This window comes from Ammodytes marinus (genome assembly GCF_949987685.1).
Source record: "Ammodytes marinus genome assembly, chromosome: 20".
NCBI lineage: Eukaryota > Metazoa > Chordata > Actinopteri > Uranoscopiformes > Ammodytidae > Ammodytes > Ammodytes marinus.
This window is the reverse complement of record NC_137224.1, coordinates 12,608,570-12,623,485: the sequence shown is the minus strand read 5'-3', so window position 1 is coordinate 12,623,485 and position 14,916 is coordinate 12,608,570. Positions and strand designations below refer to the sequence as shown.

At 41.3% G+C, this 14,916-nt stretch overlaps 1 protein-coding gene across 1 annotated transcript in view; it reads left to right on the top strand.

Annotated features, from left to right (window-relative positions):
* capn15 (calpain 15) overlaps nt 1–14,916 on the top strand; it is a 56,926-nt gene that overhangs the window by 38,484 nt on the left and 3,526 nt on the right. Inside the window, exons 7-11 of the mRNA XM_080049673.1 lie at nt 1,614–1,766; nt 6,744–6,905; nt 7,344–7,573; nt 8,287–8,456; nt 9,537–9,715. Of these exons, the coding sequence (XP_079905799.1) occupies nt 1,614–1,766; nt 6,744–6,905; nt 7,344–7,573; nt 8,287–8,456; nt 9,537–9,715 (894 nt within the window). The remainder of the gene's footprint in view (nt 1–1,613; nt 1,767–6,743; nt 6,906–7,343; nt 7,574–8,286; nt 8,457–9,536; nt 9,716–14,916) is intronic.

Below are 14,916 nucleotides of genomic sequence, written 5' to 3'. Positions count from 1 at the left end.
CCATGTTGCTGCCCATGCATGCCCTTCAAACAAAACAATGGGGTCACCTTTGTTAGTATACAGATGCAAAACGAGATCAGCTATTTCGGGCAGGTAAAAGGTCCCGTTGATTTTCCCCAGAGGCAATGTGAGGTGACTGACATTTGGAGCACACAGCTTTGACAGGCCTGAAATTCTCCCCGGTTGAATCATCAGTGCTATGATGGACAAATGTGCAATATAATATGTTTAACATATAGGGTTTTTGATAGTAAATATAACATTTCCCATAGTGCATTTTGGCAAGAAACATCGAATCCCATAGCTCACCATTCTGTACGTGCGTAGCCAGCTGCAGGTGGGAAGATAAATATTACACTGTTGGTTGAGATAACTGTTAATGGCATCTGCATGTATGATTCACTTCTTCATTCTGGGATGATTTTGGATAAAATCAGCAACCGTGAGATCGTGTTTTGTTCATAACCCGGGGTTTTAAATTTGCAGTAACTCTGATTCGTCTGAGGCTAATGGATACAGTCATATTTAGAGGCCATAGTAATTTGCTATGCCATAGTAATGAAAAAAATAAATGATTTCTCAGAAACAGCTTTTACAGAATTGTGTGTGGTAGAATCCTGTGATTTCCCCTGCTAAAAACAGAAAAAGAACTGCTCTTCCTGCTTTTCCACCCTACAAATGCCATTCCCCTTACAAAATCCATATGTAAGTCGTGTCAAGGCTGAACATTTTCCTTCCCACTCTTATTTTCTTTCAGCTTCATCTGTCATTCATGACTTCTGTAGATTTCATACTCAAAACAAATAAATCATACAATAGCTTTCACTGGCACGGGCTAGGAAAGCAACCTTGAATTTAATGTATTCCCTAAAAAACACTTTTTGCCGCAGATTTAAAGCTGCATCACATTGATACAATATGTATCCTGGGTTTAAAATGTATTGACCAATAACATGCCTTTGTGAAGCTATTTCTTGAATGATTTATGAGTTAACGGGGCTTAGGCTCCATTGCTGTCGGGGAGTATGTGCACACCGGTTCAGTTTGACAGCTTTTGACAGCGATAGCTTTGTGCGTCAACACAATGGAGTCTTCTTCGATGCTACCTACGTTGAGGAAGTTGCTGTAAATCCCAGTTGTAATTTGCTGGCAGACACACACACACACACACACAACCCACAACACACACACAGCCACTTTTTAATTTTCTGCCATAAAGCAATCTGGAGTGGAAGATTGGGCACTGGCGCTTGATCTGAAATGACTCGGGAGTTCCTCTCCTGCAAGGAGCCAGAGTAAGATGAAAAGCAGCTTGGGAAACAGTGATTCACCTTTCCCCTTTCATTTTGGGGAAAGTGAGGACTCTCCAATGTGGTTTCCCATTATACCGCCTGTGTTTTTTTTCATTGTAGGGAAGAGGGGGCGGTAAAATGAAATTGGTTGTTAAAAGGCGAGCATTCATCCAGAAGAAGGAGCAATATGAGTCTGAGGAGATGAGGATACTGCGCTGTGACTGAAGGCTGTTGTCGCTTTAACAGGTTCTTATATTTGGCCCATCCTTTCCTGGTAATCATTTTCTCCCCCCTCTCTCTATCTGTCATTCTTTACTTCAGGTTGTTGCGTCTGCGTAACCCATGGGGACGCTTCTCGTGGAACGGCAGCTGGTCAGACGAGTGGACGGAGTGGCCACAGCACCTGCGCCACGAGCTGATGGCTCACGGCAGCAGCGAAGGCGTCTTCTGGATGGAGTACAGCGACTTCATAAAGTAAGATCCGCCATTTTTTGTTTTCTGTATATCTTGTCTGTCGGATACAGTTTGGTGTGGTTTCTTTACATAAGGAAGCGCTAGGTCCATTTTCCCCCGATACAATTTTGTCAGCAATGGCATCACAAAAAAGTGATAACCAACAAGTTCCTGATTTATTGATGGGTAGTCTAATTAAAGGTGCACTATGTACAGTCCCCTCCATAAGTATCGGAACAGTGAGGCCAATTCCCTTATTTTTGCTGTAGACTGGAAACATTTGGGTTTGACACCAACAGATGAATATGAGACAATAGCTCAACATTTCAGCTTTAATTTCCAGGTATTCACATATGGATCTGATACACAACTGAGAAGATACAATTTTTTGAAAAAGAACACAACATTTTTAGGCAAGCAAAAGTATTGGAACAGATAGACTTTAAATAAATTAAAGTGAATAAACCGTAATATTTTGTCGCAAATACTTTGCTTGCAATAACTGCATCAAGCCTGTGACCCATTGACATCACAAAACGTTTACATTCTTCTTTTGTGGTGCTTTTCCAGGCTTTCACCGCAGCCTCATTCAGTTGCTGTTTGTTTTGGGGGGTTACTCCCTTCGGTCTCCTCTTTAGCAGGTAAAATGCATGCTCTATAGCGTTTAAGTCTGGAGATTGACTTGACCAGTCTAAAACCTTCCATTTCTTGCCCCTGATGAACTCCTTTGTTGTTTTTGCAGTTTTTTTGGACCCTTGTCTTGCTGCATGATGGAGCATCTTCCAATCAGTTTGGTTGCATCTTTCTTTTAATTGTCAGACAGAATGTTTCTGTAGACTTCTAAGTTCATTTTGCTGCTGCCATCATGTGTTACTGTGTTGTTGTCAAGATGAACCTTTACTAAATTGATGGAAAGGCTAAAGTTTGGAGAAAGAAAGGATCTACTCATGATCCCAAACATACAGGCTCATCTGTGAAACACGGTGGAGGCAATGTCATGGCTTGGGCTTGCATGGCTTATTCTGGGACGGGCTCATTATTCTTCATTGATGATGTAACACATGATGGCAACAGCAAAATGAACTCAGAAGTTTACAGAAACATTTTGTCTGACAATTTAAGGAAAGATGCAACCAAACTGATTGGAAGATCCTTCACCATGCAGCAAGATAATGATCTAAAACACAACAAAGGAGTTCATCAGGGGCAAGAAGTGGAAGGTTTTAGACTGGCCAAGTCAATCTCCAGACTTAAACGCTATAGAGCATGCATTTTACCCCCTAACACAAACAGCAACTGAATGAGGCTGTGGTGAAAGCCTGGAAAAGCATCACAAAAGAAGAATGCAAAAGTTTGGTGATGTCAATGGGTCACAGGCTTGATGCAGTTATTGCAAGCAAAGGTTTTGCGACAAAATAGTAAGTTTTATTCACTTTAATTTATTTAAAGTCTATCTGTTCCAATACTTCTGCTCGCCTAAAAATGTGGGTGTTCCTTTACAAATAATGATATCTTCTCAGTTGTGTATCGGATCCAGATGTGAATACCTGGAAATGAAAGCTGAAATGTTGAGCTATTGTCTCATATTCATCGTTTGGTGTCAAACCCAAATGTTTCCAGTCTACAGCAAAAATAAGGGAATTGGCCTCACTGTTCCGATACTTATGGAGGGGACTGTAAATGTGGATGTGTCAGAGAAGGGAACATTTTCAAAGGTAAATTCTCTGAGCTGACTAATCAAACTGTATTCACAGTAATATTGGACCCATGGAACACTTACTAGGAAGGGTTTTCAAACATATCTTATCCTAATGTTCGGTTCCAGGGGCCTCAACATCATTTTGTTTTGATTTATTATCATAGAATTATTCAATACTAAGAAATACATGAAGAGTAAATATGTTTTGTAAACTCACTGCAGCCTCTTCAAATGTCAATAAATCCTGCTCCTCTGAACATTCATAGTGCACCTTTTAAGTAACTCAGGCCTCCCTCATTCAGATTTAACCTTTCTTCCCCCTAGTGGCATTCAGGATGCATGGCAGCACCTGTAACTATTATTTTGACAACATCTTTTGTTTCATTATGTCATCATTGCTGTGATTTTCACTTCAGAAAACAAATATACAGTTGTGCACTTCTCCCGTAAAATGGATGCACAGATATTTTCCCCCCAGCTAATTAATATAAGCTGCTGTGGCTAAAAGTGATGGATGGCTCTGTAACCTCATACTTCTGCCGACCATCTGGTATGGACACCAGACTGAGTGACAGATTTTTTTATTGTCTCTAGTGTGTTGTATTTGTGGACAAGGGGGCATTACACACTGGTTTGCCACAACACCATGTTATTATGTGGTTGCTTCGGTTGCCGTGGGGTTGTCAGGCCAAGGGCTTAGACTTGTCATGGCTCTCGTCTGTTTCGTCATTTGTTATTAGATTAATCCCGACATTCAGTCACTCACAGCGTAAAACAATGACTAGTGTTTTTTTTCTAGCTGTTCTGCTGCGTGTGTGTTTTTTTGTTTGACTGCATGTCCGTCCCCTTCATGAAAAAAAAGAAAGACATTTAAAAAAAAGACCCAATATTATTGGTGCAATCTACATGGTGTTACTTAGTCAGGTATGGCAAGGGCACAGTATATATAAGTAAAGGGCACAAGATAATATCACTACAAAAAGTAGCCAATATCGATCCTTGAGAGGATTGATGAATGGTCCCAAAACACTTCAAATTAAACATATTCATTGTGGAGGTCAATCAGCATGATGCCTGTACGAGTTTTACTGAAAAATCAAACCAAAAGTCATTTGAAACATGCTAGGGAACTGTTGCACCGGAATGTCCTGAAACATAACTGAACTGCAATATTAGAACCAGCAATCATAAAACTGAATGGAAACTGGACTGAATAGCAAGTCTTTAATCCATAACCCAGGTGGCAAACAAAGCAAGACTTGCAATAAGTCCAGAAAGATCACTGTGATCGCCCTCTTGAGCAACCCAAACCTTAAAAACAGACTCGGCCTAGACGAGAATCCCGTCTGCACTCCAGTTGACAACTTATTGTTTTCTCTGACAGAAAAATAATCTCACCTTTGTGCCTTGTGACAAAGTAACGTGTGTGTGACTGGTACGTTAGCAAAGTAAACAGGGTTTCTACAGCAGCAGCACCCTCAGAAGCTGTGCTCGTGTTAAAGAGTTGCTTGTGCATGCAAACAGACAGAACAGACTCGACTCACTATACGGCTTGTCGAAATTGTGGCGTCTCAGAAGAATAGGTCCCCATGCACCGTTGTAAACAGTTAGCTTTTTCTGGAGGTGCCACATACAGTCATATGAAAAAGTTTGGGAACCCCTCTCAGCCGGCATTATAATTGACTCTGCTTTCACACAAAAAAGATAAAAGTGGTATGTCTTTCATTTACCAGGAACAGCTAAGTACTGGGATGTTTTCCAAACAAAGATTTTTTGAAAAGCAGTATTTAGTTTTATGAAATAAAATAAAATGTGAAAAACTGGCTGTGCAAAAATATGGGAACCCTTGTGGTTTTGCTGATTTTAATGCATGTAACAGCATGTAAAACTGAGGACTTTAAACACAAAATTGGTTGGATTATGTTGTTAAGCCTTGAACCTCATATAAAGGTATGTTTAATCATTAGATATTAGAAGGTATTTTAGGTGCCTAAATGCAAGTTACACTTCTCTTTGACTCTCTGCAGAAGTGAGACGGAATGCGATCATCAAAACAGCTCCCAAAAGATCTTAAAAACAAAGATTATTCATTGTCATGGTTTAGGGGAAGGCTACAAGAAGCTTTCCCAAAGGTTTCAATTGTCAATTTCTACTGTAAGGAATGTTGTCAGGGAATGGAAGGACACAGGCACAGTTGCAGTTAAACCCAGGTCTAGCAGACCAAGAAAAGTACAAGAGCGGCATATGCGGCGGATTGTGAGAGTGGTTGCACACAACCCACAGATCACCTCCAAAGACCTGCAAGAACATCTGGCTGCAGATGGTGTATCTGTACATCGTTCAACAATTCAGTGCAATTTGCACCAAAACATCTGTATGGCCGGATGATGAGAAGGAAGCCCTTTCTGCGCCCACGCCACAGAGTATGCAAAAGCTCATTTAGATAAGCCAGCTTCATATTGGAAGAAAATGCTTTGGACTGATGAGACAAAAATTAAGTTATTTGGTCATTATAAAAAGTGCTTTACGTGGCGAAAGGAGAAAACTGCATTCCAAGTAAAACACCTGCTACCTACTTTCAAATTTGGTGGAGGTTCAATCATGCTGTGGCCACTTCAGGGACTGGGGCCCTGGTTAAAGTGGATAGTCGGATGAATTCAACCCAGTTTCAACAGATTATTCAGGATAATGTTCAAGCATCAGTCACAAAGTTGAAGTTGCGCAGGGGTTAGATATTCCAACAAGACAATGACCCTTAACACAGTTAAAATTCCTGCAGAGGGAAAAGTACAATGTTCTGATATGGCCGTCGCAGTCCAATGACTTGAATATCATCGACAATCTATGGGATGATTTGAAGCAGGCTTTCCATGCTCGGCAGCCATCATATTTAACTGAACTGGATCGCTTTAGTATGTAAGAATGTTAAAAATACCTACATCCAGGATCCAGACACATCACAGGCTACCAGAGGCGTCTAGAGGCTGTTATTTTTGCAAAAGGAGGCTCAACTAAGTACTGATGACATTTTTCTTTTGGGGTGCCCAAATTTATGCACCAGTCAAATGTTGTTATGATGCTTATTGCATATTTTCTATTATTCCAATAAACAAAATGACACCGCTGAATTGCTTCTGTTTACCTAAGGTATGTCATATATGTAAAGGAATTTGCTTCTTTGAAATCCCAGCTAATGATTAACAAAAATCCCCAAAATTAGAAGGGGGTCCCAAACTTTTTCATATGACTCTATATTCTAAAGAAGGTCCCTTCCTCTCAACCCACTTTTTCTCTCATAGGTACTTTGACTCAGTGGACATCTGCAAGATCCACTCTGACTGGCAGGAGGTGAGGCTGCAGGGCTGCTTCCCCAGCAAGGCCAGTGGGCCCGTCACCGTCACGGCCCTCACCGTGCTGGAGAGGACAGCACTGGAGTTTGCTCTCTTTCAGGAAGGAAGCAGGTACATACACACCCCTCCCTCCCTTCCAGAATTTAATATTCTCAAAAAAGTTTAAAGTATTGACTCCCTTACAAAAGGTATTGACTGTACTCAGAATGGTCTCAGTTTTTTTTTATTCTGGCCATTTCGTAGCATAAAATAAATACCTTTACATCAGAAACTTGTTTTTTTAAGGTAAGGCCATGGAGAGGTGTTCTAACGTGGCACATAAGCACTTTTTAGATTTTTTTATCAAGAGCATAGTACACAACACTTCACAAAGCTATTGTTATATGAATGTGAGTGTATGAATGTGTTAAAAGTGACCTAAAAATGCCTACAGACTTCCTATTATATCCTTCCTAAATAAAATTTTAAGTGGCATTAAAAAGGCATACATATAAAAAAAACTGTCTTGAAATGTACTTGGATAAACCCTGTCTGTCTCCCTCTCCCTAGGCGCTCGGACACAGCAGACAGTCACCTGCTGGACCTGTGCATCATGGTGTTCCGGGCGTCCTTCGGCAGTGGTAACAAGCTGACCCTGGGCCGGCTGCTGGCCCACAGCAAGCGGGCGGTCAAGAAGTTTGTGGGCTGTGACGTCATGCTGGAGCCGGGGGAGTACGCCGTGGTCTGCTGCGCCTTCAACCACTGGCAGATGAACGTGACGGGAGCGCCGCCCACGCCCAGTAGGTGTACACACACATTGTCTGCACCAGCCATGCTCCTGTTTTGATTTTAGTTTGCTTAGGATTTGTTTCCTCAGTTCATCCATTAATGTATGTTTACCGTTAGCGTAGAAGATATTCATTTATCTGCTGGTTTGATGCGTGTGTGTGTCTATGTGAATGTTTGAGTATGTCGGTGGGTGGGAGGGACAGGGATAGCCTGAACAATATTGTGAAGGTCTGCTCCAAAATAATCTGAACTCAGCAGAGAGACTTGTGTTCCCTTTTGAGGAGAAGCGCCAAAAAGCAAAAAAGAATGATTGACTGAATTGACAACATCCTGTCCTCAGAATTCACATTAATGCCCTCAGGCCACACGCTTTGGAGCACCACGCAGGAAAACAAAAATTCAAAGTCCTTTATTCCGTCTGCTTTCAGGCTTTTACACCTCAACTGTAGTCTCTGGAAATGAGCGTTTTACTTACTCATCTGAGTTTATTGTTGCTTGTGTATAATTTGTCTTGAACGCTTATTTATTCATTCATTTTATCATTGTCCTTATACTTGTAAACTGTATCCTCCTAGCCCAGGCCCTCTTGTGTTGTCTCACTCTGACATACTCCCGTGTCTTTCTGCTATCTGTCTATATGTAAATGTATGGTCTGTGGACTGTTAGATGGGATGACAAGGTATTTTGAACTTGGTACTATCTTCTGTCTACTTTCTTCCTGCAGTCTCCAGTCCTACTAGCGGAGCACCAAGAAGGCCCAGCCAGGACTTCCCCGGCTACATCCTGGCCATCTACAGCTCCAGGCAGGTGATGGTGGAGCAGGTGGAGGCCACAGCCACCACACTGGCAGACGCTATCATCCTCCTCACTGAAAACAAAGGAGAAAGACACGAGGTGAGGTGATTTCAGAAGAAAGTAAGACACACACACACACACACAGATTGTTCATCTTTGGATATCATTTATATGCTTGTGAAGTCGAGAAACGCTTGCAGCTCTGTAAGCCACTTTGAGATAACACTTCCCGGGTATAGTCCTGAAACCTATTCTGCCTCTATACATGCAGGTACGCGCACACACGCACACACACACTCGCACACAAGGATAATACAAATTATTCTGGCTCAGTCTCCTGAACAGCGCTCTCCCTCAAAGTGCTGTCACATTGTCTGGTACTTCAGAGGATGACGGAGCTTTTTAAACACTTGAGATCGTCTTTGTTAAGTCACTCAGCCCCTCCAGGAATTCACCGCTCCAAGCAGGTGGGCCAATCACTCTGAAGTGCAATGCAGACACACAACATGAGCACTAGTGCTTTAGCAGGTATGGCAAGCCCTGGGTCATGAAAGAAGAGTTTTGTATTATAAACCCATACTGTATAGGTGTGTTGAGGAAATGTATGTTTTAAGTGGGATCACTGGGTGCAATGAATGCAGCTAAAAGCGGTTTAACTGAAGTTGTATTCACTTTATTACGGGCATAGAAAGAGACATCGGCAACCATTGCACTAGAGGCATAAGTCCTGTTTCATTAAGAAAGGCTTGCTTTGCAGAATGAGTTCATATTTTGTAACAACAAAAATACAGCTGGTGTCCCTGATTTCGACACTTTAGTCCGCAACTATATTTAAAATAACAATGTTTGTATTTAAATATGTAAATTTTTATTAAAAAAATCGTTTTTCTGTGTCAAACACCCCCCTCCTCCCCCATTTGTTCAGGACCATCACATGATATATCCCAGTCAAACTAAAATGCATATTGTTGCTGCAATGGGTGCTCTTGCTTTCATGTAACAGTCAGAGCCTCACCTTCTACTGATCCTCTCCAAGGATGAACTTAATTTATCTTGAAGTAACACTAGTCTGACCTGGTAAACGTGTGGTAAACTTCTAAATGTGTCTTTTCTGCTTTAACATCTGCGTGTCCCTCATCTCTTGATTGTGTTGTTTTTTTGTTTCTTTTTGCTCCACAGGGCCGCGAGGGCATGACGTGCTACTACCTGACCCACGGCTGGGCAGGGCTTATCGTGGTGGTGGAGAACCGCCACCCCAAATACTACCTCCACGTCTCCTGTGACTGCACCGACAGCTTCAATGTGGTGTCCACGCGCGGAAGCCTCAAGACCATCGACAGCGTGCCGCCTTTGCACAGGTATGCACACACACATACTGTCAATCTCTCTCTGTCTGTCTGTCTCTCTGTCTGTCTGTCTGTCTGTCCCTTACATTCACACAAACAACTTGTTTTTTTAAAGCTATAAACGGTACACAAAAACTCCAATAAATAAAATACTTCTCAAATAAAAGTGCAGGTTCTGCACCACGATCAAAACAGCCTGTTCATTTGGCATATTTACGTCACCTTGAAGCTATTTTGAAGCATGTATTGTTACACCCCTAGAAGCTATATTTTACCTGGGAAGAAATAAACAGATAACAAGTGGAGAGATTAAATGCTCGGGGAACATTCGGTACAGGTGCAAGTAAACATTTACCCCATTCAGATGATTATATCTGAAAACACACTTATATAAATGTGGTGATCCCAGAGGATAAGCGCTCTGTGTTTCTTAATCATCTTCCGTTAGGCTGGTTATATTTAGCTAATTAGAGCTGCCTTTGTTTTCTGTTGATCCCCATTTTTCTCTGGCCCATTAAAGGCAACATTTTATAGACTTGAAAAAACACTGCAGGCTCACACACACACATGCACACACACCTGTGAAATCCAGCACGTTGGAGCTCCACACACACACACACACACACACACACACGCACACACACACACACACACACACACACCGTTAGTGTTTTCTCTGAATTGAACCTCTTTCGACATCCACAATATGAATGTTTCAGTCGTACAGACACATTACAGCGCACATTCATATACATTTATTACCTTATCATCTCGAAGTTATGTCCCGCATAATGGGAAACTGTAAAACTCCGCCATGCATGCGGACCATGTATTTTAATGTCCCTCTCTTTCATCGTACGGGGAACATTATGTCAGAGCAAACTTGAGGGAAACACTCTGCGTTACAATATCCCAGGCTTATCTTCCAATGTTCTTACTCACTTGCTGCTATTATACAATCAGCTCAAAGGTGAAACCTTTCAGCTGCTTGGTAATCATATTCAAAGCACACAATATAATTCTCACCGGAGTGCACTCGGATGTGGAAGTGTGAATAACACAGTTAAAGGGAGCAACGTTTTTATTTATTTTTTCTTATTTCCTGCGTTGTTTCTTCATCTTGTTCAGTCTGAAAATGGACTGAATCATAAAAAACAAGCTCCTCCAGAATGCTGACTCATCCACTCCGAGCTTAAACTTTGCTGACTAACAAAGGAACAGTTCCAAGCTCAGCGGTATACAGTGCCTTGCAAAAGTATTCATACCCCTTGATATTTTCGACATTTAGTCACGTTATAACCACAGACGTACATTTATTTTATTGGGATTTTATGTGATAGACCAACACAAAGTGGCACATAATTGTGAATTGTGTGGAATGAAAATGAAACATGGTTTTACATTTTTTTTATAAATAGAAAACTGAAAAGTGTGGCGTGCAAAAGTATTCAGCCCCCTGAGTCAATGCTTTGTAGAACCATATATCGCTGCAATTACAGCTGCAAATCTATTTCAGGTATGTCTCCACCAGCTTTGCCCATCTATAGACTGATATTTTTGCCCATTCTTCTTTAAAAAATAGCTTGAGCTTCAGATTTAGCATCAGATTGGATGGAGAGTGTCTGTGAACAGCAATTTTCAAGTCTTTCCAGAGATTCTCAATTGTTTTTAGGTCTGGACTTTGACTGGACCATTCTAACACATGACTATGCTTTGATTTAAACCATTCCATAGTAGATCTGGCTGTATTTTTAGGCTAGTTGTCCCTCTGGAAGGTGAACCTCCCACCCCAGTCTCAAGTCTTTTGTAGACTCTTACAGGTTTTCTGTCCTGTATTTGGCTCCATCCATCTTCCCATCAACTCTAAACAGCTTCCCTCTTCCCTGCTGAAGAAAAGCATCCCCATGGCATGATGCTGCCACCACCATGTTTCACTGTGAGGATGGTGTGTATAGGGTGATGTGCTGTGTTAGTTTCCGCCACACATTGCATTTTGCATTCAGGCGAAACACTTCAAGTTTGGTCTCATCTGAATATGCTGTGTCCCCCGCATGGCTTGTGGGAAGTGTTGGAGGAAGATGCTCTGGTCAGATGAGACCAAAATTGAAGTTTTTGGCCTTAACGCAAAGTGCAATGTGTGGCAGAAAACTAACACTGCACATCACCCTGAACACACCATCCCCACCGTGAAACATGGTGGTGGCAGCATCATGCTGTTGGGGTCCTGTTCTTCAGCAGGGATAGGGAAGTTGGTCAGAGTTGATGGGAAGAAGGATCGAGCCAAATACAGGGCAGAAAAACCTGTTAAAGTCTGCAAAAGACTTGAGACTAGGGTGGAGGTTCACCTTCCAGAAGGTTCAATACCCTAAACATACAGCCAGATCTACTATGGAATGGTTCAAATCAAAGCATAGTCATGTGTTAGAATGGCCCAGTCAAAATCCAGACCTCAATACAATTGAGAATATTTGGAAAGACTTGAAAATTGCTAAAATCTGATGCTAAATCTGAAGCTTGAGCTATTTTGCAAAGAAGAATGGGCAATACATATCAGTATGTAGATGTGCAAAGCTGGCGGAGACATACCCCAATAGACTTGCAGCTGTTATTGCAGCGATAGGTGGTTCTACAACGTATTGACTCAGGGGGGCTGTATACTTATGCACGCCATGCTTTTCAGTTTTTTCCCTGTGGCCATGAAAGAGAGGACCTCATGGTGATGTTGTAAGCATGTTTTATTTTCACAAAAATTAATTTTTTGCATGTAAAAGTAAATTTTCCTGCTGTCAACTTAATCAACTGTTGTGCCAAAGCAAATTGATTCAGGTAGAACAACTTCAATCATACATGTTGATGAACTACCAACATATGAAACCATGTGATGATAACTGAAGATTAGCCTGAATTGCTGAGAGAGGTAGTTTCTTCTCAAATTGTGGCAGTGGGGTAAAGTGAGACAGTGTCTGTGCCCTCTTTTAATGAATCCATTATATTTGAGGTAGCAAAGAGAATAGTTTGAATAGGACAAAAGACAATGCGGGCCAGAGGTGGGGGTTGAATGGTTATAGGGTAGTCAGCAAGGGCATGGTTTGGCAGGTATGTATCTGGGGGACAGAAGAGTGACCTTTAACTTCAATGGACTCTAATATGCCTTTATTAAATGAATGACCCCAATAAAACAAATGCAGAAAAATATTAATCAAAAACTCAAAAGATGGAAAATGACAGCTGGGTCTAGTCCTGTGTTCTGAGTCCCAGGCTGTTCTAGCTGGTTCTGATTGTCCTTTGCTCTGACCTCCAGACATTAGCTGGCTCTAAGGGTCCTGTGTTCTGACCCCCAGACTGTGTTTTAATCTAACTGGTTTTATCTGTCATTTGAATGATAATTATTGAATAAGAAGTATATGTTGTATTTGATCAGTTTTGATCAGAGTTACTTTCGAGTGTTTAGAAAAATGTTTTGCTAAATTGACCAAACCCCATGATTCTGTTACTCGTCCGACATTAGCTTTGGAATATTTGATTTTCAGCTAGCTGTCAGGATTGTAACTGTTACAACATGTGTTGTTATGGTAGTTTAGAGTGGAAAAAGCAAGTGGTTCAGTTTACCCCCTTGATTTTTTGAGAGGCACCTATTTGCAGACACATGGGGAAACGGAGCTCCACCAGAAATACGAAATTTCTTCTTTGTTTTTTTTTACTGGCGGCGATCACCCAGCGTTTCTTCTTCTTTTTGTTTTACTGCTGGCGTTCACCTACCGGTGAATAATAACAAGACACAGTTTCCACCGGTTATGGTGCTAGTAGACAGTAAAATAAGTCAGTTTGTTAAGGGTCCCAAGTGGCCAGGACGGTGGTAAAAAGTAGAAGATGAATGAAGCAACGCGTGCAGCCGCAGAATGAGATAGGCTACATACAATACAATAGGTTTATTAATCCGAACACAGTTAGCATTAGCCTGCACTGCTGCAACAAGGCTCCAACTGACACTACGTAAAGGCTATTTACAGCTTTGTTTAAGAAGAAAATACAAGCATTTGTTCATCTTCTACCTCAACATCTACTTTTTACCACCGTCCTGGCCACTTGGGACCCTTAACAAACTGACTTATTTTACTGTCTACTAGCACCATAACCGGTGGAAACTGTGTCTTGTTATTATTCACCGCTAGGTGAACGCCGGCAGTAAAACAAAAAGAAGAAGAAACGCTGGGTGATCGCCGCCAGTAAAAAAAAAACAAAGAAGAAATTTCGTATTTCTGGTGGAGCTCCGTTTCTCCATGGGTCTGCAAATAGGTACTCTTGGATTTTTTTGGTCTGTCTCAGTTTACCCCGAAGCTGGGGTAAAGTGAGACACATGACAACTTTTTTTAATACAATCATATTTTCACTGCCGTTCGTTCTGAATAAATTCTGATAACGTACATTGCTAGGAAACATCCTGAATTAATGGAAAATGTGTACATTTGACTGATAAACAATTTTAGCTCGCTAAGAGGAGAGCAAATGTAGCAAGTGTCTCACATTACCCCGTTCTCCCCTACATCAACAGCGACAGAGCTTTCACCTCTGTAATTTCAGCTCTGTGTTTGAAATTTGAGTGTTGGGTGTTTTTGTTATGTTCACCATAAATATGTTTTATTTTCTGATACGGGGATAGTATTGTAGTCTCTGTATATAGGGGGTAGGGTCCATAAAATATACACGTTTATATTAGTATATTATTTTTCCCTCTCTTCCTCAGTCTTCCTCTCCCAAATAATTGTCACACTTCACTACAGCAGATACACTGCACAATTGACCGTATCACATTTGTATTCAGTGTGTTCACTTTGTTCTTGATCTGCCTTAATTGGGGCTTTAAAGGCCTGGAACTGGAGGTCAGCTGCTCAATGCTTCTTTTTTTTATGCCCTGTGTTCCAAATAGCATACTCTTTCTTTTTTCTATCCTGTACATACTAGATCTGAGCATAAAATAATCTACTTAGCATGCATTAGGCATACGATTAGGGCATACTTTTACTTATTAATTTCATCAAAACATTCAACTTGATTTTGCCTCTTGCTTTTATATACGTCACATGCCCGGATGTTTTAATTCGGACGCTCCGTCGATGTGACGTAACGCACTGGATTGTCTGTCAGAATCGCCCAAATAGGATGCTGTTTTCAACACTAAAAATCTCGGCTGGATGTAACAGACATCCGGGTAA